This window comes from Mandrillus leucophaeus, unplaced genomic scaffold (assembly GCF_000951045.1).
Source record: "Mandrillus leucophaeus isolate KB7577 unplaced genomic scaffold, Mleu.le_1.0 Scaffold152, whole genome shotgun sequence".
In the NCBI taxonomy this organism is placed as follows: domain Eukaryota; kingdom Metazoa; phylum Chordata; class Mammalia; order Primates; family Cercopithecidae; genus Mandrillus; species Mandrillus leucophaeus.
The window spans coordinates 2,690,024-2,714,751 of record NW_012101499.1 but is presented as its reverse complement, the minus strand read 5'-3'; the positions used below and the strand labels follow the sequence as shown (position 1 = coordinate 2,714,751).

Below are 24,728 nucleotides of genomic sequence, written 5' to 3'. Positions count from 1 at the left end.
CACTGTGGCTGCCGCCATCCTGGCCGGGCAGCTCCCTCTCTCCACCCAGAGCCAAGTCCCTTCCAGGCCCCGGGGCTGCCCGTTTGGTGCTCAGGCTCCACTCAAACCTTCCGTTTGACTTTCCTCCACTCTGGTCATATGGAGTCCACATCCAGGTCTCGCTGTGCCCAGAATTCTGGGATGGTGACTGGGGTGATGATTGGAGACAGGCAGCCAGGGATGGTTCGTCTCAGCTGGTACTCCAAGACAGAGAGTGCCTAGGCCGCAGGTCCTGGGAGCATTGCCTTATTAGATCAATATCTGCAGGCAGGTCAGTGGCAGTCTTCCCAGGACATCCTTGAGCCCGTCAGAGCATCCCCTTCTGCCTCATGCCTTACAAAATGTGGTTTCACAAGCAAATACTTCCAAGAACAACCTTACAATGATTTTTTCTCCTAATTTGTATTTCCAGATAACCAAGTATTACCTCATCTTCTTCTATTTAACAACTCTTTTTTTCCCTGTGTGTAACTAGTTTTTAATATTGTCAGAATTACTGCGATGCAAATGAGGAACATCAGGCTGCAGCGGGAGCGCTGGGAATACGTGCTTGTTCCATGTTGAAATGTCAGTTTCATTTCCAGCCTCTGAATGAAGGCAGTGACTGAGCATGGCTACCGTGAGAGGCAAACACTCTTCAGTTCACAAAGTTACACAGAAATGGACTGAAGGACCTGGTCTTCCCTGGATGACAGAAGTGTTATTGACATTTCCCCTAATATTTTGATAGGAAAATTCAAGTAGAGTTGATCATTTCGAAAAGGTAGGGTAGAACGTTCACTACTTTTAAGGCACTTGCACTTAGGCTGGGTCTTCCCAAACTGCCTGAAGAGAGGATATGGTTAAGTGACTGAGTGGCTTTCCTTGGAGGAAAAGGGAAACTGCACTTCACTTTACCTTTCTGAGTCAGCCACGGTGGACGCCTCCCTGAAGTGATCTCATTTCATCCTTGCATGCAACTCCAGGAGAGTGGCATTACCACCCTGCAGATAAGGAACGCTGTGCCCTCTCTGTCCACATACAGGTCACAGGAGCAGGTGGAGAGATGCTCATTCTCAGACAGTAACCTCCTGGGAGGGAATTCTTTTGTTTGAATTTTCCAAGCCCTAGAATTCTGCTAAGCCACAGTAGGATGTTGCCTGCAAGGCCCCGTTGTCTGTGGGCTGGTTGGCCAGCTTTACTCTTCCTTCTTGAGAGTGACTCTCACATTCCGGTGGTTCTGGAGACACATTTGCTCCTCCTCCATTTGAAAGCAGTGATTTAGAAGCTTTTGAAAGCCAAGCTGGCCTTCCAGCGCCCCTCACGTTTCTGCTTCCTTCCCTCGCGCAGCTGCATTGTTCTTGCCTCTCATTTCTTAGCATTTCCATGAAGTTGGAGGTGGGCAGAAGATGTTCTAGTTTTCCAGTGGGATTGCTGAAGTGCAGGAGTGGGATGGCTTCGTGGGGGCTCTGGTGTGACAGTGGTATGTGCCTATATGCCCCTTGGATATATTTCTTTGAGGGCAAGACTGCATCCTACTGTGGCACTCACAGCACTTAAGACTGTGCTTGGCCCAGTACAGGGATGTCAAATCCAGATAGAGCAGGAAGAACACCAGGATCTGAAAAAGAGTCACGTGTGGCTCAAGAACCAGTTAGTTGTCCAGGGAGGATATTTTTAGGGGAAATGTTCATTTACTTGCATGAGCTTCAGAAAACTCTTGACCGAGTTTCCTAAAGAGCAAAGTCAATATCAGGGTTTGGGTCACTTTGGGTCCTACCAGGAAGCAGATGACCCACACAGACAAGGCAATTTGAGACTTAACAAACATGCATGCAAGGTTTAGAGAACTTGGTAAGTGATGGGGAAGCACCCTCTGAGAACGGAGCTGTCATCGCCCTTGGACCTGAAAAATAAAACGGGAGTGGTGTGAGGACCCTGGAAAGGATGACTTCCTGCAGAGCACTGCATGACATGAGCTGAGCCTCAGTAGAGGGCCTCAGCCAAATCCACGGCCACATGGCTGGAAACTCTTCTCCTTTTCTGTGGGGCTACCTGTTGGCCAAACCAAACTAGTGTCCTGTTTTCAAGGGAACCTTTTGGTTCAGTCTCTATGAGCAGCCTCCCTAAACCCAGAAGTGGAAGTAGGAGATTGGAGCGTGATCTGGAGAGGCAGGGAGAAAGTAACCTCTCTCCGGGTTCAAAGAGATTTGTCTTCGTTCTCTAGTCCAGTTGACACTTCAGACCTGATGCTGTCACTAATTAGGACAACCCAAACTTCCCGGCGTCGCCCTTCCCCAATGGCATCCTTCCACTGAAAAATGCACAATTTGTCACTGCATAGTTAGGGTCCATTTGATCTCATGCCCTCTTTTCTCAAAGACTGTGCCCATCAGAAATTCTTTAAAAGGGAGTAGATGTTTTGGAAGCGTGATCCCTTTTGTTTTCCCTATTGTAAACTTCCTTGTTGAAACGGGGAGGTAGAGACATGGAGGGTGAGGGCCACAAGTCTTGGCTCTTTGGCAGGTGATAGCTTTCCATTGCCAGGGCCACTTGCCCAGCAGGAAAGCTCACCTACCTCTTCTATCGCTTGGGTGCCGCATCCATCTCAGAAGGGATGCGAGTGGTCTTGGTGCTCCTTGGCATCCATGTTTATAATGGATGCAATGGAAAGGGTTTTCATGGAGACAGGATGCAATCTATATTTGCTCCCGTCTCTTCCTTGACTCTCATTCCCTCTTCAGATCACTTTCATCTACCTTCCATTTCCACTACTGACACTGAAAGGGTGCTGCCAAAACTTTCTGATACTTATTGCAAAATGTATTAATTTGAATGCAGCGTATGATACTCAATTGTCACCTCTTAATAAATTGGTAATCCCTACAGATGTATCTCTAGGTCTCTCTGGAGCCCTTCAGTTACTTCTCCAGGGGCCTACTCGACATTTCCACCCAGACAGGTCTCCCCAGGTACCTCAACTTCACGTGTCCTAAACTGGACTCAGCATTCCCTCCACACCCCCTACTCCCCTCTGCTTCTGTAGCTCAGTCCGTGGCATCCGCATCTTCCTGTTTGCTCTAACTGGGAACGTTGGAGCTCTCCTTGCCTCTTTCTTCTCGCCCATTCTCCACTGTGCCATACATCTAGTCTTCCATGACGTCCTGCAGGCTCTGCTGCTGAAAGAGCTTCTGAGTCTCCCCTTATTACCATTCTCTTTGGCCGTGGCTCAGAATCTTGAGAATTCTTCCCGAATTATTACAGCATCCTCTAGTTTCCTGTTGAGCTCACCCCGGGATTGATTACAAAACAGCTGCTTCTCTTGCTGAAGAATCTTTGGTGAATGGCACATGAATAGATGCTCAATATTATTAGTCAGTAGGATCTACAACTCAGAAGCACCGTGAGATGGCACTTCACACCCACTAGAATGGCTATAATAAAAAAGACAGGCACTGTCAAGTGTCGGCGGGGATGTGGAGAAATTGGAGTGCTGGTGAGAATGTAACTTGTTCCAGCCACTTTGGGAAACAGTTTGTCTGTTCCTCAAAATGTTAAACATGGTTTCCATAGGACTCAGCATTTCCACTCCTCAGACTGTACCCAAGAGACATGAACGTGTATTTCCACATGAAAGTGGTAGAAGTATCATTCATACTAGACAAAAAGTGGAAACTAACCAAATGTCCCTCAGCTAGTGAACAAAATATGGTATGTCCATACAATGGGCTGTTACTTGGCAAGGAAAATAAGGAGGTATTCATGTGTGCGACAACATGGATGAACCTTGAAAACATGCTAAGTGAAAGAGGCCAGACTCAATAGACCACACACCCTATGGTTTTATTGACATGAACTGTCCAGAGTAGGCACATCTGTGGAGACAGAAAGTAGCTACATGACTGCCGAGGGCAGGTGAGAGTGTGTTGGGAAACGGGTGGCTATTCAGGGACACAGGGCTTCTCTTGGGGGTGATAATGTTCTAAAATTAGAATGTGGGGATGGTTGCATAACCCTGAAAATACTAAAACCCAGTGAGTGGTCCACTTTAAAAGAGTGAATTGTATGGTGTGTGAATTATATATCAAGAAAGATTTAATCTTGTATGGCTCCCTCCTGCTCACAGAATGAGGTCCAATTGGTAGAGTGGTGCAGAGCCTTTGAACCTGTGTCCGGGCCAGTCCCCATATCCATCCATGTCTCTTCCACCCCACTTTGCCTCTGCCCTTATGCTCCACCCACAGAGAATGTCTTGCCATTGCCAGATCACACCTCTTCCCCTGTAGAACTCCTACTCATCCATCAAAACCCAGCTCACATGTCACCCTCTCTGGATTTCTTGCCCACTCCCGTTAGGTTTAATTGTTTTTGTACTTGTGTTTTCCTCACTTTTTAGGCGTGTGTCGATTATAGCACATACTGTACTGTATTTTAAACATTTGTGTGTCTCTCCTGCAGTGGACTGTGAGCTTCCTGGGGATGTGCCAGTATTTTACTGGTTTGTTTTTCGATGCCACGCTTGTAGGAGAGGACGTACATGCTAGCACACTGTCAGTGCCCAGTGAAAGTGGTCGAAGTTGAATTCTGTCAGGCAGACTGGCTGGGAAACAATAGTAAGGACCCTGAGGAACCACAATGAGGAGCTTTTTCATGGCAAGGACAGTGGGGTGAAGAGAGGAAACAGAGCCACAGGCACTGCTTCCAGAAGGCTCTACCTAGTACGTGACCTGCCATACTTTAAGTAGTCCTGTTCATGAAAACAGGGCAGTTTGTCAGCAGAGCTGATTTCCACCCTGAACCTGAGAGGACTGAGACTCAGGACCATGTGTTCGAGCTGGATGCATGGGATGGGAATGAGCCCAATAGAAGGACAGTCGATGGGACTCCACAGGCAGGCATGGAGAACCTATTATATGGCTGCCTTGTCATGCTAGAAGCCGATGACAATCAAAGGTGGGCAGTTGAAAGTAATGCTGCTGATTGTCGTTGTCATCTGGTAGAGTCATGTCCGTCACGAAACAGGTGCCAATGCACATTTCTGCAAAGAAGGAAGGAAAGCCAATGAGCTCTTCAGAATATGAGCTCTTCAGACAATCTTAAGTCTCCTTTACCCATTACAGCATCTTCCATGGCACTCACCCTGCTCTCACCCTGGCATGCATGGGCCCAGACAGATGACGCTATTGAAAGGGAGATCCGAACCTCATCTGCCCTTCCTTAGAGGCCTCTGTTGAGGGCAGATCTCTGCTCTTAGCCCGCGCTTTCAGCAGAGCGGGGTTTCAGGCCACCTACTCCCAGGTGGGTGGTGGAGACCCTTGCTCATGCCCCTCCTTGGGCTCTGATTCCGTCTCCTCTCAGGGCCAGGTTTTTTAGAGCTCAGAGAGGGAAAGTGGGATAGAAAACAAGTGACAGCCTTACCACCTGCTGAGTGAATTCCAGATCTTTCCTGTTTTCCATCGCTTCCTCATCCTCAAACCCTTCTTCCCCCTCCTCGGACTAAGGGAAGAATCGCTCTGCTCTATGCCTGTTAAAATTGCAGCTCTCCACGTCTCGAGGTGGCTAAAGAACAGGCAGCACATCCTTCAGATCAGCTGTGTGCCTCTGATGGGCTGGTGGTCTTCTGTCCTGGGATTTCCAGGTCATGAAAGGGCAGGGAGAATTAAACCCAGTCAAGGAGGAGAAAGAGAAGGAGTAGGGGGAGTAGGGGGACCAGGAGGAGGAGGAGGAGGAGGAGGAGGAGGTAGCGGTGGAGGAGTTGGTGGTCTGTGTTTCCCCGGATAATAGCCTTCCCTTGTTTTCAACTAGCCCAGGCAGATTGATTTTGGAGAAAAACCCCATCTACGGCTGTCCCTGCTTGGTTTACTCCGGCCGGCCTTTTGTTCTAGTGCCAGTTGTAATTACCCAGGCTGAAGAGATGCCTGGCAGCCCCTGCTTTTCCGTTTGCCCCACTTTTGATTGGCCTAATTATTTCTGTGGGTCTCCAAAGCCTGGGCCGAAGCCATTAAAGCAACCAGAGACTTGGCATGTGCTGCGGCCACTCTGGCTGTTGAGTGTCTTGTTTCTCTGTGCCTGAGCACTTTCTTTAGTTCCAGCCCAGGAATCTCCATGTGCCCACTGGAGGATGGAGCTATAGTTTGTCTCTCAGGCACTTTCTACCCTCCCTCCTCCAAGTATTGCCTGGAGCAAGGATTTCCTCCCTTTCCTCCCCTACATGCATGCATTGGTCATGCCCACTTACTTTGAGCACTGGGGTAAATGGCTGAGGTTGTCTGTGGCTGTAGATGATCACCCGGAAGGTCCAGCCGCATACCCCAGGGCCGCATGCAACACCCGAAGGTGTGGGGAGAGGCCTGTGCCTCTACACACCCACATCCCGTTCACAGCGACCCAGTTCTCAGACTCGGCCTTTGCACTGGGCGACTCCATGCCCAGAGGCTGGTGGGCTGCCTACCTGCACCACCTAGTGCAGATTCCCTGCGTTCCTGGAGCCATCTGCAGTAAGCATTTCCACATCTCCCGGCCTCCCTGACCTTCCCAGTAAGGAAAGAGTCTTCATCTTCCTTGTGTGTATCACTCCCGTTGTTGGTGTACCATTTTCTGAGTATTTGCCAGACTCTGTGTTTCTCTTGAAATCTAGAGCTCAGGGTGGTCTGTGGTCTGCAGTTCTTTGGATGTTGAGCGTTAGGGGGTCTGCCTCTTGCTTTGGGTTTGAAATCCATTGCATTCCTGATGCAGGCAGCTAAGGATTCACTCTGACTCTGGGCTTTTTTTTCTCATGCTAAGAGTTTCTCATCTGAATTCGTTTTTAATTTCACCTCAAGTGGACACTGTTGAGCAACCCTGTCTACCCTCTCCTGCCTGTTAGAACAGTGGCCTGGGTCACTCTAGACCCTCAGCCTCTCATCACCAATCCGGCAATCCGCAGTTCCCCCACATCATACCAAGCTGGGCTCGGTAGAGCCTCGGCAACCTCAGAGCCCTTTTTCACACATTACCACCTCTCTTCAAGGGCATCCTTTGGACTCATGGAATGACTTGGGATGCACATAGAGCCACCGTTCTAGAATGGCTTTCATGCTTGCTGACTTGCACTTTTTTTTTTTTTAGTTTCTCTGAGTTGATGGCCTCCACCATTTTCATTTCTAAGAGGTCTCTGGGAACTTTAACAAATTCTGATTTCATCTCTTTGGAGTATTTTTATGGTACCTCCCCCATCCATTTCTCTTTCCCGTGCCCCCTCGCTCCCTATCCCCTGTGGAAACAAACATGCAAGCAGAGAATCAGAACCTGAGCCAATGCCCAGTGCTGGGGTAGGAGGCTGTGGTTTCTGTGAATCCTTCGTAGGTGTGACAGCCTCCTACACCAGGCACCCTGCAGGGTGTGAGTGTCACCCTGCTGCCTGAGCAGCAGGCTCCGGTACCTCACAAAACAGCACTCAAGGTTGTCCTCTCCTGAAGGTTGTCTCTTACAAACCAAGTCTCTGAACCAAGAGCACATTTTCAAGAACTCCAGTCATTTTGATATATTCAGTGGGTAGAAGGAAGGTAGATTCTCTTCCCTGAAAGGGGAAGAGAGAAAAAAAGATTGTTTTTGGTTTGTTGGCTTGTTTTATAAATGCCTTATATTCCACATAATGCTTCCTCAATTTAAGAAAAAGATAAGCTGGGCGCTGTGGCTCATGCCTGTAATCCTAGCACTTTGGGAAGCCAAGGCAGGTGGATTGCTTGAGTTCACGGGTTTGAGACCAGCCTGGGCAACATGGTGAAACCCCGTCCCTACTAAAATACAAAAAATTAGCCAGGCATGGTGGGGTGCGCCTGTAGGCCCAGCTACTCGGGAGGTTGAGGCAGGAGAATTGCTAGAACCCGAGAGGCAGAGGTTGCAATGAGTCGAGATTGCACCACTGCACCCCAGCGTGGGCAGCAGAGTGAGACTCCGTCTCTCAAAAAAATAAATAAATAATAGGACTTTTAAAAAATTCCATGTCAAGCTGAGAACTGCAGCCTCCTGTTTGAAAATCTACGCCTCAGCAAACTGCCACTCGATCATTTGGCCCTGAATTTGAGCATGCCATCATTTGAGTCAGTGGGTTGGGTAATCATATAAGGGGCCCAGTAGGACTTGAAAACACAATTGTGTATTATGCTGTGCTGGTAATGACTTCCACCTTCTTAACAGCTGAGTAAAGAGGTCTGGCCCCACGTCTTCCCGGGTCTGCTGGTGTTAATAAATCATGGTGCATTTTCTTTTCACCAATCCAGCATTCTGTTTCCATCTTGGATGCTGAAAGAAAGTCACGGTTTTGCTTTTTTCATTTATGAATGAAAGTGATTACCTTAAAAATCTTCCTTTTCCACACAGGCTGGACCTTAATGCAGCTTCACAGATTACTCTTTCATGCCTTTGGAAGACCACGTTTTTGAGGCTAGAGACGTTTTGGGGATCCCAAAGTATTTCCAAATGTGAATCTTTCTTTTCTTGGCACAGTTGGCATAGCTAACAGGTTTGGTCCCTCACGTACGAGGCATACATCCCTGAAACATAAGGTTTTCTGTGCTGGTAGTGACTGTCCCCATGATCAAGCAGGACACAAAAGAACTGGAATAAAATTGCCTGTTAGTTTTAGGAGACACTGGGGACTGGGTGCAGTGGTGACACTATGGGCTAGAGGGTGGGTTGGGGGTGGAGGTGTAAGACAAGATGGTTTTTATGAAAGGTTCTGGGTTCCTGAGAGGAAGAGATTGTGCAGGGGATCGAGCTAGCATTTCCCGCACAAGGTCCATGTGCCATGCTCTTGCTCATAAGCGCCTTTCATTTGATCTCATTTAATGTAGAGACGGTGAAAAAACATCCACCTCTGTAGAAAGCTGGGCCTGAGGAGCAAAACCCCTCAGAGAGGAGGTAACACTTTGTTCCTGGACTGGGAGGGGAACTCAAGCAGCTTTATTTTTTCCGAATGCTGATAATTGCCATTCACTGAGCACTTTTTATATGCAGGGTGTATTATATACATCGTGTCATTTAATCCTCACAAAAGCCCAAGGAGGCAGGGTTCTGAGATTCTATTGCTACAAAAGAAAGCACTTCAAAGCTTCTTGATGTGAAGTGGCCACAGTCATTTGTTTTGATCACAAATCTGAAATTAGGACAAGGCTCAGCAGGGACAGCTTTTCCCTACTCCTTGCAGCCACAGCTGGAGCGGATGCCTGGGGCTAGAGGATTTCCTACTTAGATGGCCCCTGACATGCTGCAGGTCATTCAGAGGGGACCCCCTTCCAAGATGTCCTCTCACATGACTGACACGGTAGTGCTGGCTGTCAGCCGCGAGTTCAGTCAGGGCTGTTGGTTCCACTCCACCTGTGCTCCTCCACGGTGCTAGTTGGGCTCTCCCACAGCATGGCAGCTGAGACCTAAGGGCAGGTCCTCCAAAACAGGACATGGAAGTTGCCAGTCTCTTAAGACCTGGGCCTGGAAACTGACACAGCATCACTTCTTTCAGATTCTATTGGTCGAGCAGACACAGAGCTTGCTCAGATTCGAGGCGATGCAGCAAAAGAAACCACAGCTCTCAATGGGTAGTGCCAAAGGGTTTACAGCCATCTTTATTCTACCAGAGGTGCAGAAAGGTTAAGTGTCTTCCCCTGGATTACTCAGTCAGCAAGTGGACAGGACCCCTGTCCCCTGCTTTCTTCCAGATCCCGTGACACCCCTGAGTTGGCCAGAGCACCTGACTGACCTCGGGTCAGCTTTCTGTATCCACTTTTTGCCATCAACTGTACCTGTAGCATCAATGCCCACCACAGCTCCAGAGGCCCAGTGAAGTGGATTCTCTAAGCATTACTAAATCACCTTTATTTGGAATTGACTTTAAGAGCAACACTGGCAGGACCCTAGGCTTGGGAAGAAAACACCCAGGGAGCATAGTAACCATCTTCAGATGTGGGAGGCTGACTGTGCAGGTCACAGCACAGCTGGTGTTCTGTGACCTCCATTGTTCTTGAGTAGTTGACAAACTACAGCCAGTGGGCCTGAGACTGTCACCTGCATATGTGCAGTCCTTAAGAAGAAAATGAAAATGTTTTTACGTTTTCAAATGGTGGAAGGATGAAAGCAAAACAGAATACATAGCACAGTTGAACAGATGCAAGAGAGAGAGTGTATGGCCCAGCAAGCCTCTCACAGAAACAGCTTGTTAATCGCTGTCCCAGAAGGCAGAACCAGCACCTATGTGACCAGAGGTAGATCTCGGGTCGCTATAAGAAAGAATTTTCTAACTGGAGTTGTCCATCAGCAGGGACAGCAGCATTCAGCTGAAGGCCATGCAGGCAGATGCTGTGCCTTGGACACTATAGGTCGGTGGTGTGCTGGTAAAGCTCTAACAACAGGCTCCCCAGGGCAGAGAGCCTTGGTTGGTAATGTTTGCCTATTTCTGTGGTATAAATGCTCCCACATGGCCAGTCTCCAGCTGCCAGCATAGCAGCACTAAATGCGGAGTCGGGAGGAGATGCACACGGTCAGCTTCCGGTGTGATGGGCTCAGGTGATCATCAGTATGTAACGCTGCTCTCGAGTAGCTCCCAGTGCAGAGACTTGCAGGGTCTTGGGGAGGGACAGTAGTGTTGGAGAAGACTTCTCTGAGATACCATCTGCTGCTCTGGGGCCACAGGCAGCCATGGTTAACATCCACAAGCCCAGAAAGATTAAGTACTTTGCCCTGGGCCACACAGCCACTAAATTCCCCATGCTAGTTTATTGTTCTCACATTTAGTTTAGAAAATCTTGATTTCTGCAAACAGATTGATAAGTTTGACTGCATTCAAATTTAAAACATCTGTTTAACAAAACATCACTTTAAGCAAAGTTAGAAGGCATTCATAACAGATTGAGAGAAAACATTTAGAATATGTGAGATCAAGACGCAGTATCCAGAATATGTATGGAGCACCCATCAGTCCATTAAAGTTAATGACTATGATGGTTCAGTGAGAAAATGGGCAAAGGATGTGGACGCACAGTTTATACCCACTCAAGTACAAACAGCTACTAAATATGAAAGATGACCAATCTTGCTACTAAGGAGGGAAGTGTATGATAAAACATTGGTTCATGTTTTCCACTTATTCGACTGGCAAAAATAATACTATGCAAGGGCCGGATGTGGTGACTTATGCCTGTAATCCCAGCACTTTGGGAGGCCAAGGTGGGTGGATCACCTGAGGTCAGGAGTTTGAGATCAGCCTGACCAATATGGTGAAACCCTGTCTCTACTAAACACTAAAATTAGCTGGGTGTGGCGGTACACACCTGTAATCCCAGCTACTCAGGAGGCTGAGGCAGGAGAATCACTTGAACCCGAAAGGTGGAGGTTGCAGTGAGCCAAGATCATACCACACTGCACTCCAGCCTGGGCAACAAGAGGAAAACTCTGTCTCTTTAAAAAAAAAAAAAAAAAATCCCAGCAAGTGAGGACATGAAGCCAAAGCAACTTCATGAACTGCTGCTGGAGGAATATAAGGTTATGCAGCACAGCCTGCAACTGAGCATTACCTTGACCCAGAAATTCCAAAGTGAACTAGATATCCTGGAGCCTAGAAAACCTGTCACATCCTCGGAGTAGTCAGGTGCACAGGGAATCATTGCCTTCTAGTTTGTGATAGTGAAAATTTGGAATGAACATAAAGACCTTCAGTTAGGGAATGACCAAATAAACTCTTATGTGGACCTTCGGGTGAACATTAGGCTACAATGACAAGGATGCAAGCGATCGATAGCAATGGGTATTGCTGAGGTGGAATAGCAAATTGCAGATGGATGCATAGACTCTCTTGTCATTTATGTTCTTAAAATGTAAATAAAACAATGCCATATGGTGCGTAGACTTTTCATATAAAAAGTTCTGGAGGGCTATCCACCATACTCACGACAGTGCATGCTTTTGGGGAGGTAGGGAGGGGGAGGGCCAGTATTGGGGAGGAGGGGAGATGTTCAGAAGCAGCTTCAGTTTTATAGATGGAGGTTTAACTTTTTCTAAAGGTCAGTATATTTGTAAGAGACCAAGCCAAAATTCAGTTCTTTCCAAACAGAACCGTGGCTGTGAAGGAACCTACCGTCTTCCTCAGCAAGTTCAGCCCCAGCGGGTTGGCCGTGGAGAGGTGCCCACATGGAGAGGGGTGTCTGGGTGTGGTTGCCTCAGCCCATGAGGTTGACCTTGCTCCTGAGCATCCTCTCTCATCATGTCTATGACTTCTATCCTGGCCTCAGGTCCCCTTGACACTCACCTAGGCAGGAAAATGGTTTTTGCTTAATTTATTGTTGCACAGCTGGGACAACTGAAGAATTTTAAATAAGACTTTGCTGAGAACTGAGAATGACAGGGGGAAAATAGAGTCACAGTAAGTAGGCGGCGTTGCTTATAAATCTCAGGGTTCCTGTGCCAAGCTTGGAATGGCCAACACCTCCTCCCTGCTCAGCCTGGCCACCCACCCGCTCTGCTTGCTCTCTCTCCCCTTGCCCCCCTGGCTGCTCTCAGGATTGTCTAAACTCCACTGTGTCTAGACCTAAAGGAAAGATGCAGACAGAGTGTTCCCTGTCCCATGTAACCGTGGCCCACCTTCCAGCTTTCCTGTTTCGTGTCTAAGAGCCAACCTCTTCCCCAGATTTTTGGCCCCAGAAATGTCCATCTGTTTCAGCAAAACCCTACTGTCAACCACAGGAGTTCAGGCCCTATTCTGTCATTTGCATGAGGTCCATATCGGAGTCCCACGCTGTCAACCTAGGACCTGGGCAAGAGACACTCACAGGAGCTTCAAGGCTTTCTCTCTCCTATGGCTGTGAGGAGGTCAGGCCAAGGATTGCTGCAGGGAATACTGGCACCATTGCCATGTGCCAGATGCTCGTATCCTAGCCATGTTCTCTTCATCAATCCCATTAGAACCGTAGGAACTAATATCCTCATTTTACAGACACGGAAACTGTGCCTCTGAAAGTAACTTAACCTCTCTGAGGACACAGATCCCGATGCCAACCAGGCCTCTGCCTGCGGTGCCTCTGAACCCTTGAGCCATGTTCTTCTCCTAGGGGTTTGTTCTAGGGACCTTCGGGAGGCTCCTTCCTGCTTTCACACAACCTCCCTGGGTCAAAGGAAAGATCCCCTCCCCCATGAACTTTGAGTGCCAGGCGCGCATGCTGTTCTATGAGAATCCATGCAGCTCCTTTTAAGTTGTTACTTGAACTTGAATTTGAGGTGAAAACAGACAGAACATGTATTTTCAGATACAGCTTGCATTTTGGATTTAAAGAAGGTAGGGCTAATTCAGGAGAGGCCTTAAGGTTAGGAACTTTGTTGATAAGATTCATTTAATTTGAGGGAAACAGAGCATAGAAGCAAAAAATCTCTCCGACCCCCTGAATCTATTTCCAACCTTAAACTCACTCCTGTTTGACACATGCGGAAAGGAATGCCCTGTGTTCCTTCTTTCCCTTCCTGTGTCCCAGCTTCAGTTCTCATTCAGCAGAGTCCTCCAGCGACCCAAGGAACTGAAATTAGAGTGTGAGAGGTGAGCGTGTGAACACCCTTCAAGGCTTCCCCTAAGTTAACAGGAAAGAACATTCAACACAGTGATGATGGTGGAGCATTGAGTTTTAGTTCTTGGTTTAGTTAGAGGCAAAGCCAAGAGGTAGTTGGGACCACCTCACTCCTTCATGCCGTATACACCAGGATAGTTATGGTAAAGGAGGAATCATCTTAAAATGCTTGGGGAATTACTTATGCCTCAAAGAGAGCCCCAGATATATATTTCTCACCCGTATTTTTCTGACCTGAATGAAAACATTGTTATAGCAGTACCTGCATGAGCCCTTCCTTCACACGAGAATCCAAATGCAAGACTAAGAGAACACTTCAGTGGATTCTAATTATCTTCCCCTTTCCTTGCTTCCCTTTGTTCCCTGAATTGCTGTAGCCAACCTGTAGTATTTTGCTTGCAGCTTGTGAGGAGTTATTACTTATTATGGGTTAGATTGGATACTCCCCGACAAAAAATTTTGTTGAAGTCGTAACCTACAGGACCTCAGAATGTGTGATCTTCTTTGGAAAGAGAAGATCATTCTTCTCATTGGTTACATGACCAAGTTAAAATGAGGGCACTTGGGTGGGCTCTAATCCCATATGACTGGTGTTCTCATAAAGGGGGAGTGTGGATGCAGACACAGACGTGTGCAGAGGGCAGCCTACAAGGAGAGACTCAGGGACAGTGCCAGGTGCAGGCAGGGACAAGAGTGCTCACCTGCAAGCCCAGGAGCACGGAGATTGCTGGCAAAGCCCCGGAAGCTGGGAAGCGGCCAGAAGGGATTCCCCACCAAGCTTTAGAGGGAGCATGACTCTGTGGACCCCTTGAGTTTGGACTTGTAACCTCTAGAACTGAGGCAAGAAATTCTGTCATTTTAAGTCACCCAATTTGTGCTACTTTGTTAGTGTAGCCCCGGCAAACTAATACACTACCTATACCTAACCCTTTTACTTTTTTATTTTTTTTTGAATATATTTTTTAAATGTTATGTAGAGATGGGAGTCCCACTGTGTTACCCAGGTTGGTCTCAAACTTGTGGCCTCAAGCGATCCCACCTTGGCCTCCCAAAGTGTTGGGTTTGCAGGTGTGAACCACCATGCCTGGACCTAACCCTGTTAAAGTATACATTTAAGATGAAATAAAATTGAAAATTTTACTTCCGCTATCATAGTCAGTGTGACATTATATTTTTCAAAGATGGCTTCATCGTTATTTGCTGTCCTACCTGTAGGACCAAACACCTGAAATCCCCCTTCAGGAGCTGGATTCTAAATCCCCCTTCCCTCAGGTCTGGATAGGCCCTTTTGATGCTGTGTGACTTCTGAGGCAGCTTCCACCTGCTTGCTAGGACACTTGCTCTGGAACCCTGACCTGCCCATGAATGGTCCATTTGTCTTAAGGACAGTGTGCTATGAGGGAGCCCAAACTAGCCCAGATGGAGAGACCACCCAGAGACATGAGACTACAAGGAGAGAGGTGCCCAGACAGCCCCCAGCTGCTCCAGTGCCCCTGCCGTTTCAGCTTCAGCCATTGTCTGATTGTAACCCCATGACACCCCCTAAGCCACAACTGCCCAGCCAACTCTTCCTGATTCCCAACCCATAATATGATTGTCATGGTTAAAGCCTAACATTCTGGGGAGATTTGTTACACAGCAATAGATAACCATAACAGTTAGCATGATCTGTGCTTTGCATTGGTCACTGTCTTTTAATTTATAAAATGTATTACATTATTACTTCTGATTGAATAGTTTTATATTTAAAGCAGACAGAAGACAACCACAAAATCTGGTAACATAATAGGATTCATCTCTCACTCACTCAAAGTCTCATGCAGATAGGATAGGTTGATGACCTCCTCCAGGCAGTGACTCAGGGATCCATATTCCTTCTGCCTAGTCTCTGCTGCCCCCTGATCCTTCTTGGAGTCCTGTGCTGGGTCACCTGTGTTCTGGTGGCCAAAGAGAGAGAAGAGAGTATGGGTGGGGGATCACATCAGATGTTTTGGGGACTGCATCTGAAGTGGCACACGTCACTTTGTTTTTTTTTTTTGGTTTTTTTTTTTTTGAGATGGAGTCTCACTCTGTCGCCCAGGCTGGAGTGCATTGGCGCGATCTCGGCTCACTGAAACCTCTGCCTCCTGGGGTCAGGCCATTCTCCTCCCTCAGCCTCCCAAGCAGCTGGGACTACAGGCTCCCACCACCACGCCCGGCTAATTTTTTTTTTTTTTTTTTTTGGATTTTTAGTAGAGACAGGGTTTCACCGTGTTAGACAGAATGGTCTCGATCTCCTGACCTCATGATCCACCTGCCTCAGCCTCCCAAAGTGCTGGGATTACTTTGGGATTATAGGCGTGAGCCACCGCGCCCAGCCTATTTTGGTCTATATTTTACTGGCTAGAAGTAGTCCTGGATTCAAGGAGCTGGGAAATGCCCCTTAGTTGTGGGCCTGCAAGAAACAAGGTAGTATGGTGGGAACATAGCCAAGGCTCTGCCACATCTGCACACAGATCAGAGGATCTCAAAATACCAGAGCTGGAAGGGCCTTGAGAAATGAGCTTATCTGCGTGTCATCTCTGCATCAGGATGAACAGAGCCTTGTTAAAGTATAGATTCTGGGGCCTCACTCAGGAAGTACGTACTAGGAAATTGCATTAAAAAGATTCCCCAAATTATTGTTGTGTGCACTAAGGTTAGAGAACGACTTAACCTGGTTACTCAACCCTCTCATTGTACATAGAGCAAAGGTGAGGTTCAGAGAGGTGATATGACCTCCTTACATCTCTTCCAGTCACCCACCCCTTGAGGCCAGAATTGGAGCTGGTACCTCTGCCTCCCAGGGCTTTGTGACCTAGGAGCCACGCCTCGAAGGTGTGCCCTGGGGGAGCATACTTGGTGCCTGATTTCTTCTACTCTGAAGAATCCTAATGTTTGCCTTGAAATGGGCCTCATGGGGTAATTAGTATGTAGACAGGGGTCCACTGCAGCTTAAATGATAACCAGAGCTGGTCCCAAATTAAGTCTTGTTACATTTTGGGCCATTCCTAGCAAAAGTCAGGAACCCTCCAGAATGTGTTAATTTAGAAAATGGAATCTTGCAATACCTTCTCCTGCATTATTCAAAAGGCCCACTTTGTTTTTAATGTAGTGGCATGTCCTAAATAGCTTCTGTCATGCCAACTTTTAGGGAGGATTTGGTGATAGTAAAAGACACGGCGGGAGGAGAAAGAACCGTGGTATTTTCCAGCTCTCTTGGTGAAAACAGCAAATGTTCATTAGTATTCATTTCACACGATTTCCCTGATAAAGCCGTAATTTAAAACACTGACTCAAAGCCCTAATAAAGGAGGTTAACTTGCTTTCTAAATCTGCTGCACAGACTACTCCTCTCTCCTTCCATCAGCCTCCCTTCTCCTAAGCAAATTGTGGAATTTGGAACAAAGAGAAAAAGTGCAAGGTTTTTTTTAACTAATTCCCTTATTAACCAGATTCTGCTGTTCAGCAACATTATGAGCATTTGAGTTCTGGTTCTCAGCATGCACGTGAAAAATCCTCAAGTCGTTTTCTGCCTTCAGAGATTTGGGAGCCAAACAGGAAACAAATTACCAAACAGTGCTTATCATGCTCCCAAACCTTTGCTGAAATCATTTAGTTTCAATTATTTTGATTAATTACTGAGGATTTTACAAGCAGAGTTTATGGCAAAAACATCTGCCTTCATGAATTGGCGTGAAGGAGGATGAGTATATATGTAGAAATGAAGGAAGATGAGTATATATAGAGAGATGAAAGAGGATGAGTATGTATGTAGGGATGAAGGAGGATGAGTATATATGTAGGGATGAAAGGTAATTAGTATGTATGTAGGACTGAAGGAAGATGGGTATGTAGGTAGAGATGAAAGAGTATGAGTATGTATGTAGAATGAAGGAGGATGAGTATATATGTAGGGATAAAGGAGGATCAGTATATATATAGGAGTGAAGGGTGATCAGTATATATGTAGGAATGAAGGAGGATGCGTACATATGTAGAAATGAAGGAAGATGAGTAAACATGTAGGGACAAGGAGGATTGAATACATATGTAGGGATGAAGGAGGATGAGTGCATATGTAGAAATGAAGGAAGATAGGTATATATGTAGGGATGAAGGAAGATGAGTGTGTATGTAAGGATGAAGGAGGATGAGTATATATATATGAGAATGAAGGGTGATGAGTATATATATATATATATATATATATATATATAGGAATGAAAGGTGATCAGTATATATGTAGGGATGAAGGAAGATGGGTATACATGTAGGGATGAAGGAGGATGAGTTATATGTAGGGATGAAGGAGGATGAGTATGTATATAGGAATGAAGGGTGATCAGTATATATGTAGGGATGAAGGAGGATGAGTACATATGTAGAAATGAAGGAAAATGAGTATATATGTAGGGATGAAGGAGGATGAGTTATATATGTAGATATGAAGGAAGATCAGTATATATGTAGGGATGAAGGAGGTTGTGTACATATATAGGTATGAAGGATGATGAGTACATGTGTAGAAATGAAGGAAGATGAGTATACATGTAGGGATGAAGGAGGATAAGTTTATATATATATAGAAATGAAAGGTGATCAGTATATACATAGGGATGAAGGATGAGTACATATGTAGAAATGAAGGGAGATGAATATACATTAGAGATGAGAAGGATGAGTATATATGTAGGGATGAAGGAGGATGAGTATATATGTAGGATGAAGGAAGATCAATATATATGTAGGAATGAAGGAGGATGAGTACATTTATAGAAATGAAGATGAGTATACATGTAGGGATGAAGGAGGATGAGTATATACATAGGGATGAATGTTGGTCAGTATGTAGAGATAAAGGATATTGAGTACATATGTAGGGATGAAGGAATATGAGTACATATGTAGAAATGAAGGTGATGTAGGGGTAAAGGGGGATGAGTGTAGGGATGAAAGGGGATATGTACATATGTAGCTATGAAAGAAGATGAGTATATGTGCATGATGAGTATACGTATATGTGTATGGATGACGGGGGATGGAGTGAATACATAGGGCCTTCTGGGCATCAGTTGATGAGTCCTGACCTAGTGGGATAGTGTCTCTCCTAAGCTTTCTGATGTCTAACTGAAGGACTTGGCTGCCTAGACAAGCCATGACATGGACTGCTTCATAACAAGTTGAGATTTGAACAGGGACTTGTGAGAAGGGTCGATGATGAAAACTGAGAGGATCAACTAGTGCTCTCCTTCTCCCAGTCTTGATCAGGCACGATCACTTTGCACTCCTGGGTCCCTAACTCTTGGGGTTCCAGGGTTATTCACTGTCCTTACTCCTGTGGAGTTGAGTTTCTGAGGACACAAATACTGAATAAGGCACAAGATGACCAGGCCAGAGAAGGGCAAGCCTGATTTCTGTTGACTGAACCTAGTAAACAAGCCCATGTTCCAGCCTTCTCTGACTGTGTAAAAAAACTACTCCAGACCCAGTGGGGGTGTAGGTTGGGTTCCCTGGGAAGCAGACTCTGAGATGGAGAAAAGTGTGCATGGTGTTTATTAAGAACTTTATTTAGGATCAAGATTTGGAGAGGAGGAGAAGGGAGCAGGAATGCATTCAGTGGCAGCCCCAGTTGGCCAACAGGGAGTTCTGGGGCCAGAATGACCCTTGAGAGTTACCCCAGGTTGGGCTGAGATGACCTAGTCTTTATATCAGGGGTTGGCAAGTTATGGCCTATAGGCCAAACCCAGGTTGCGACCTATTTTTTAACTAAAGTTTTATTGGAACACAGCCACGCCCATCATGTCATGTCATCTGTGGCTGCTTTCATGATACATTAGCAGAGTTGAGTAGTTGGGACAGACTCCAAGGCCGGCAAAGCCTAAAATGTTTAGGATCTGCCCTTGATAGAAGTTTGGCAGGCCCTGTGATGTTCCCTCATCGCTCAGTCGCTGAATGGACAGTCTCTGATCTCTGTGGCCTCGGCTGGGCTGGAGGGTCCCCTTGCTCAAGTCGCCTTGGCCTTGTTCTCCAAGGACATCTCTTCTTCCTGGGTTTCTCCACGTGGCACAGTGGTTTGGCATCATCATACTTCTTGCATCTTACCTGAGGGCTTCAGGAGGTGGGACCTGGAGGCCCCCAGTCCCAGAAAAACCACAGCAGGTTGGCAGAATCACTTGTGACATTGGTCAAAGTGGTCACGGGGCCTGCCCAGATTCAAGAGGTGGAGGCACAGATTCTGCCCACTGCCTGAGGGAGGATGGCACAATCACGGTGCAGATGAGCACGAGGATGAGATGCCATCAGATCGTCTTCGGAAAAATGTGGAACGTCATGGCAGGCCAGGTGGCTGCTCGGCAGTTCTGTCAATCCCCGCTCACCCAGGTCACAGCTGCAGTGCTCGTCCCTCCCCAACTCCACGGTCCCTGATATCACGTGGGGAGCCTGAGACGGCCATGGTGGGAATGTGACACCTCAGGAATGGGCCCTGCCCACCCCAACCCCAAAGAGCCTGCTGTTAAACCCTCACCCGCACACGCCTGCTGCCATGGGAGGACTTCTGGTTTGAAGCCACCTGGGAAAAAAGACAGCAGCATTGATTGAGAAGGGTCTCTGCATGTCCTGGAACCTCAGGACGACTCCGTAAGCTATGATGTTTTACCCTTTATTTTATAGAAGGGGAGTCTGAGGCTCAGCGAGGTTGGAGGCCCTGGCAGGATTTGAACCACGGTCCCCTCGTTTTTGCCATCCTGCCTCACAGAAGACACAACCGGCAGGAGAAGGAGATCGTGGATCTGAAGAAAGCTTAGGTCGGCAGGGAGGGAGAGAAAGCCGGCCAAAGAAGAGCAGGCAAAGCCTGAGGCCGGGGCAGCATGGGGTTGCCAGAAGGCTGGACACTGGAGCCCCCGGGAAGGACTCAGGGCCAGCAGGCTGCGCCAGCTGTGTGGGTGCTGGAAGATTCACCCCAACCAGGCAGCCAAACTCCAGATGTTTCTCATTGTCTGAAAAATGCATCTCCGTACTCTATGACAACACAAGTAGGGTGTGAGTGAGGGGGTCGGGAGGCCCTGAAGAGGGCCACAGAGAGAAAGCCGGCGGCTGGGCACCACATTCACAGCAGAAGTTTCGCTCCTTCCCCTCACCTTCTTCCTGGGAAGCACAGTGGTTAGGCTTAACCAATGGGCCGGTTTAAGAAGGAGGAGCGGCCAGGAAGGGGCTTTTGTATTGGATCCTGGAGGAAGCAGTGGTATGCTACAGGGGTGACAGTGGCCTTCTTTATAACAACACTCGTTCCCACAAGCTGGACCTTACCCACGGGACAGCCTTGCCAGTTACAAGGCTGGCAAGGTCTATTACCTTTCATCCTCATAACCTTCAAGGGAAGAGGTCTTATGACTCCTCTGGGGAAATGAGGCTCAAGAGAAGGGGTAACCTTCCGGGTTTCAGGGTGAGCGCGTGGCAGAAGTTAAGACTTGCACTGGATGCAGGCACTTGACTTCTCCACTCCACGTGGCCGCAGTGCCTGAGTCAGCTCCAGTGGTGCGGGGCGCCCCAGAGAGCACAGAAGCCAGGGCTGGAGACCCAGGGGTGATGGGAGAGCTTTCTTTGGATTGGGCTGGTTCACAATCTCCCACTTTTTCTTTTTCCCCCCGTATAGTTGAAGGATTTTCTCTCCCCCTGCTGTTTAAGAATAAGATGAAAAAGTGAGAAGCGGGAGGCGTTGCCTTGTTCCCTGGGGAGACAGTGTGGGGGCTGTGAGGCCAAGGGTACCTGGGAGGGGAGAGGGTGGGGTAGACCACATCTCCCAGGAGCAAGGTGGGGAGTGCAGGGAGTGCAGGGAGGGGTCAGGAGGAGAGCAAAGCCACTCCTGAGACTGGGTCCATGCAGGACACCTTTCACTTGGACTCCTGGGCATCCTGGCTGAGCCCAGGCTCTGCTGTGTCCCCTGGGGGATAGGGGAGGCTTGTGGACTGTTCACAGGAGGGTGCAGCTACCTCTGCCAGGCCCCTGGGATAGGAGAGTCACTCCATCGTCCCCATAAACCACTGGGAGGCCTGACAGCAGGACCGTGGAATTCAGACATGGGAAAATGGTCTCAGTTTTTCAGGTGCTTGTTAAAAATGCTGAGTTTCCTGGTCACCATTCTTGGAAGCCCTCCCACAGCGGATTGAAAGTGAGGCTCAGAATCTTCATTTTTAAAGCATCCTCAAACAATTCTGATGCCCACAGACTCTAGACCATGCTAAAGAAAACACCGACCTGGAGGTTGAAGGCGTGTGGGATCTGAAACTTTCAAGAAAACAGCTTTTTTGTCATTCTTATCTGATCTTATGAGCACCAATTTTCTTACTCTGAATGGATGTAGATGCAGAAGGTATAATGTTTAGGGAGTACTGTTGCCCTAAGAAAGATAATGAATACAGCAGTTTGTGCATAATTGCACTTAATTATTATGTTGTGAATATATGGTTAAACTTGATAAAGATTAACTTATAAAAACTCTTATTAAAACTTCCCTGTTATTTGCCATTCATCGCTACCGTGGAGTTTTTAGGGGAGCTTGTTCATCCATCCACCTGATAAAGTTTTGAATGCTTGCTGTGTGCCTGGCTCTGTGCAGGGAGTGGGGCATACAGCAGTAGCCAATAGCTGGGGTGGGAGGTGCCAACCACTCCCCTCCACCCACTTACAGTCTGGACAGAGAAACAAACTAAATAAATCCACAACCAACCACATACATTTTGCTTTTTTTTGTAATTTTTTTTTTTTTTTTTTTGAGACAGTCTCTCTCTGAAGTGCAGTGGTGCGATCTCAGCTCACTGCAACCTCTGCCTCCCGGGTTCAAGCGATTGTTCTGCCACAGTCTCCCATGTAGCTGAGACTATAGGCATGCGCCACCATGCCCGGCTAATTTTTTTTTTTTGTATTTTTAGTAGAGACGGGGTTTCTCCGTGTTGGCCAGGATGGTCTCAATCTCTTGACTTCGTGATCCGCCCACCGTGGCCTCCCAAAGTGCTGGCATTACAGGTGTAAGCCATCACTCCCGGCTACTAAATTGATTGTTGTAAATGTGTTAGTATTTACATACAAACCAATACTAAACAAGAAAGGAAAAAACTCTTATCAGACCATATATTGTGAATTTGAATTTTAAAGAATTAATTAAACGTGCAGGTTACAAAATTTTCAGGTACTCTCTAATTGAAATAAGAAGATACACACTATGAATTCTGTACAAAGCTGGCTTGCAGATTTTTTCTTGTCATTAGAGTTGAGACATCACCTCTAAATACATCTAATTAAAATGTTTTAAAGATACACTGACATTTTCTTCACAACATTTCGTCTCTGCCCCTCCTCTCATTGGTGAACACAGAACCTTAGGAAAATGGTTCCTAAGTGCCTTCAAGCCCAAATGTGTCTGAATGCAGAATTGTCCACAACCTGCAGAGAATTCGGACTCCATGCTTGGTGGTCTCAGCATAGTCTTTATGCTGTTTTCTTGTCTGATGTTTGAGCACACCAGTAGTCTACGAGAGAAGGAATCAGTGTGAAACAGAATTGTCACCAATAACCTCTGCTTCCCGGTTCTCAGCGTTGCAGGTGGCGAGCTGTTTGACTTCTTAGCTGAAAAGGAATCTTTAACTGAAGAGGAAGCAACTGAATTTCTCAAACAAATTCTTAATGGTGTTTACTACCTTCACTCCCTTCAAATCGCCCACTTTGATCTTAAGGTACGTTTCAAAGTGTAAGCCAGATAGGAGCTTGTGCAGATCACAGCCTTGGTTGTTTCTCTGCTAAGAAAAATTGAGGCATCTGAAAGAGTTACATTATTTTTCCTGTACCAGTTTAACAAACAGAATTATCAATATAAATCAGCAAGCATAGAATACATGCCTCCCACTGGGATGGCAAACCTTTCTGTGGGATAGAGGCTTAATGATAATTGATTACATTCTGGAATTCTTGGTAAAGAATACAAGGGGTCTTAGGAACCAGGTTTTTTAGTAAAGGGGATGCTCTTGGCTACTGGGACATTAGCCAGCAGCCAGTGACTGGCACCGGTTCCTTCTGTGGCTCTGGGCATGTTAAGATAGAAAATGTGTTGAGTGATGCAAAGGCTTGTGGCCTGACTCTATCACCAATAATCAAGCAAACCAAACTCAGATTGGCTAATTGGGGCATTTGCCTGGCTGGATGCAGAATGTAGTTGGAGATGAAAGAGGATGTGAGCCGTCCTCCCAGCCATGACAGAGGTGTGGTCTCTTTGGGAAGGGAAGGCACAACAGGAGCAATAGGAAGTGGCAATGGTGAGAAGCTCCAGTTCAAGGCAGCGAGAAGTGGTCTGATAAAGCAGTGTGTGCTCCGTCGGAGAAGATGATTCAGACCCATAGGGCTGGGACAGGATTTCAGAGGAGGGAGGATTGTCCCCATTCTTTTTGTAGCAGAGCTGTCAATGTCCCGTTCATGTCCCCCCTGGCCCCACAAACATGTGAAAAGACACACACTCATATACAACCTAAAAGAGGGCTTGCTGCAAATACCTGTGACTCTTCCTGGCATCTTGTTTGTGGCCCTGGGAGCTGGAAATGCAAAAGAAAAATTTCCACAGAAGCAGCTGTCAGCCGTGGAGGATGGAGAGGTGGTGGATAAAGACCCCGGCTCCCTCATGCTACAATTGGAATAACACTGAGTTCTGCTTTTCGTCTCCCATTCCCCTAGTTACCCCCACCTTGATAGGACGCTTCGTAGCAGCTTCCTTCTGTTTCCTGTATCTCCTTCCCCTACCAAGTGTTTCCTGGTATCCCCTCCTTGTCTCAGGCCTGCTTCAGGGAGAACCTAGAGCAAGACATGTATTTCCTTCTTGAAATAAGAAGATATACCCTATGAATTCTGTACAAAGCTGGCTTGCAGATTTTTTCTCGTCATTAGAGTTAAGACATCACCTCTATATACGTTTAATTAAAATGTTTTAAAGATACACTGACATTTTCTTCACAATGTTTTGTCTCTGCCCCTCCTCTCATTTGTGAACACAGAACCTTAGGAAAATGGTTCTGTGTATACTCTTTCCTGGTGTACTCTTTCAACCACCCTGGTATACTCTTT

At 47.0% G+C, this 24,728-nt stretch overlaps 1 protein-coding gene across 4 annotated transcripts in view; it reads left to right on the top strand.

The window, feature by feature from the left end:
• DAPK1 (death-associated protein kinase 1) overlaps positions 1-24,728 on the top strand; it is a 229,796-nt gene that overhangs the window by 135,373 nt on the left and 69,695 nt on the right. For all 4 annotated transcript variants that reach the window (XM_011975208.1, XM_011975207.1, XM_011975209.1 and 1 more), the window contains one exon: positions 23,215-23,353. In XM_011975208.1, coding sequence (XP_011830598.1) covers positions 23,215-23,353 — 139 coding nt within the window. The remainder of the gene's footprint in view (positions 1-23,214; positions 23,354-24,728) is intronic.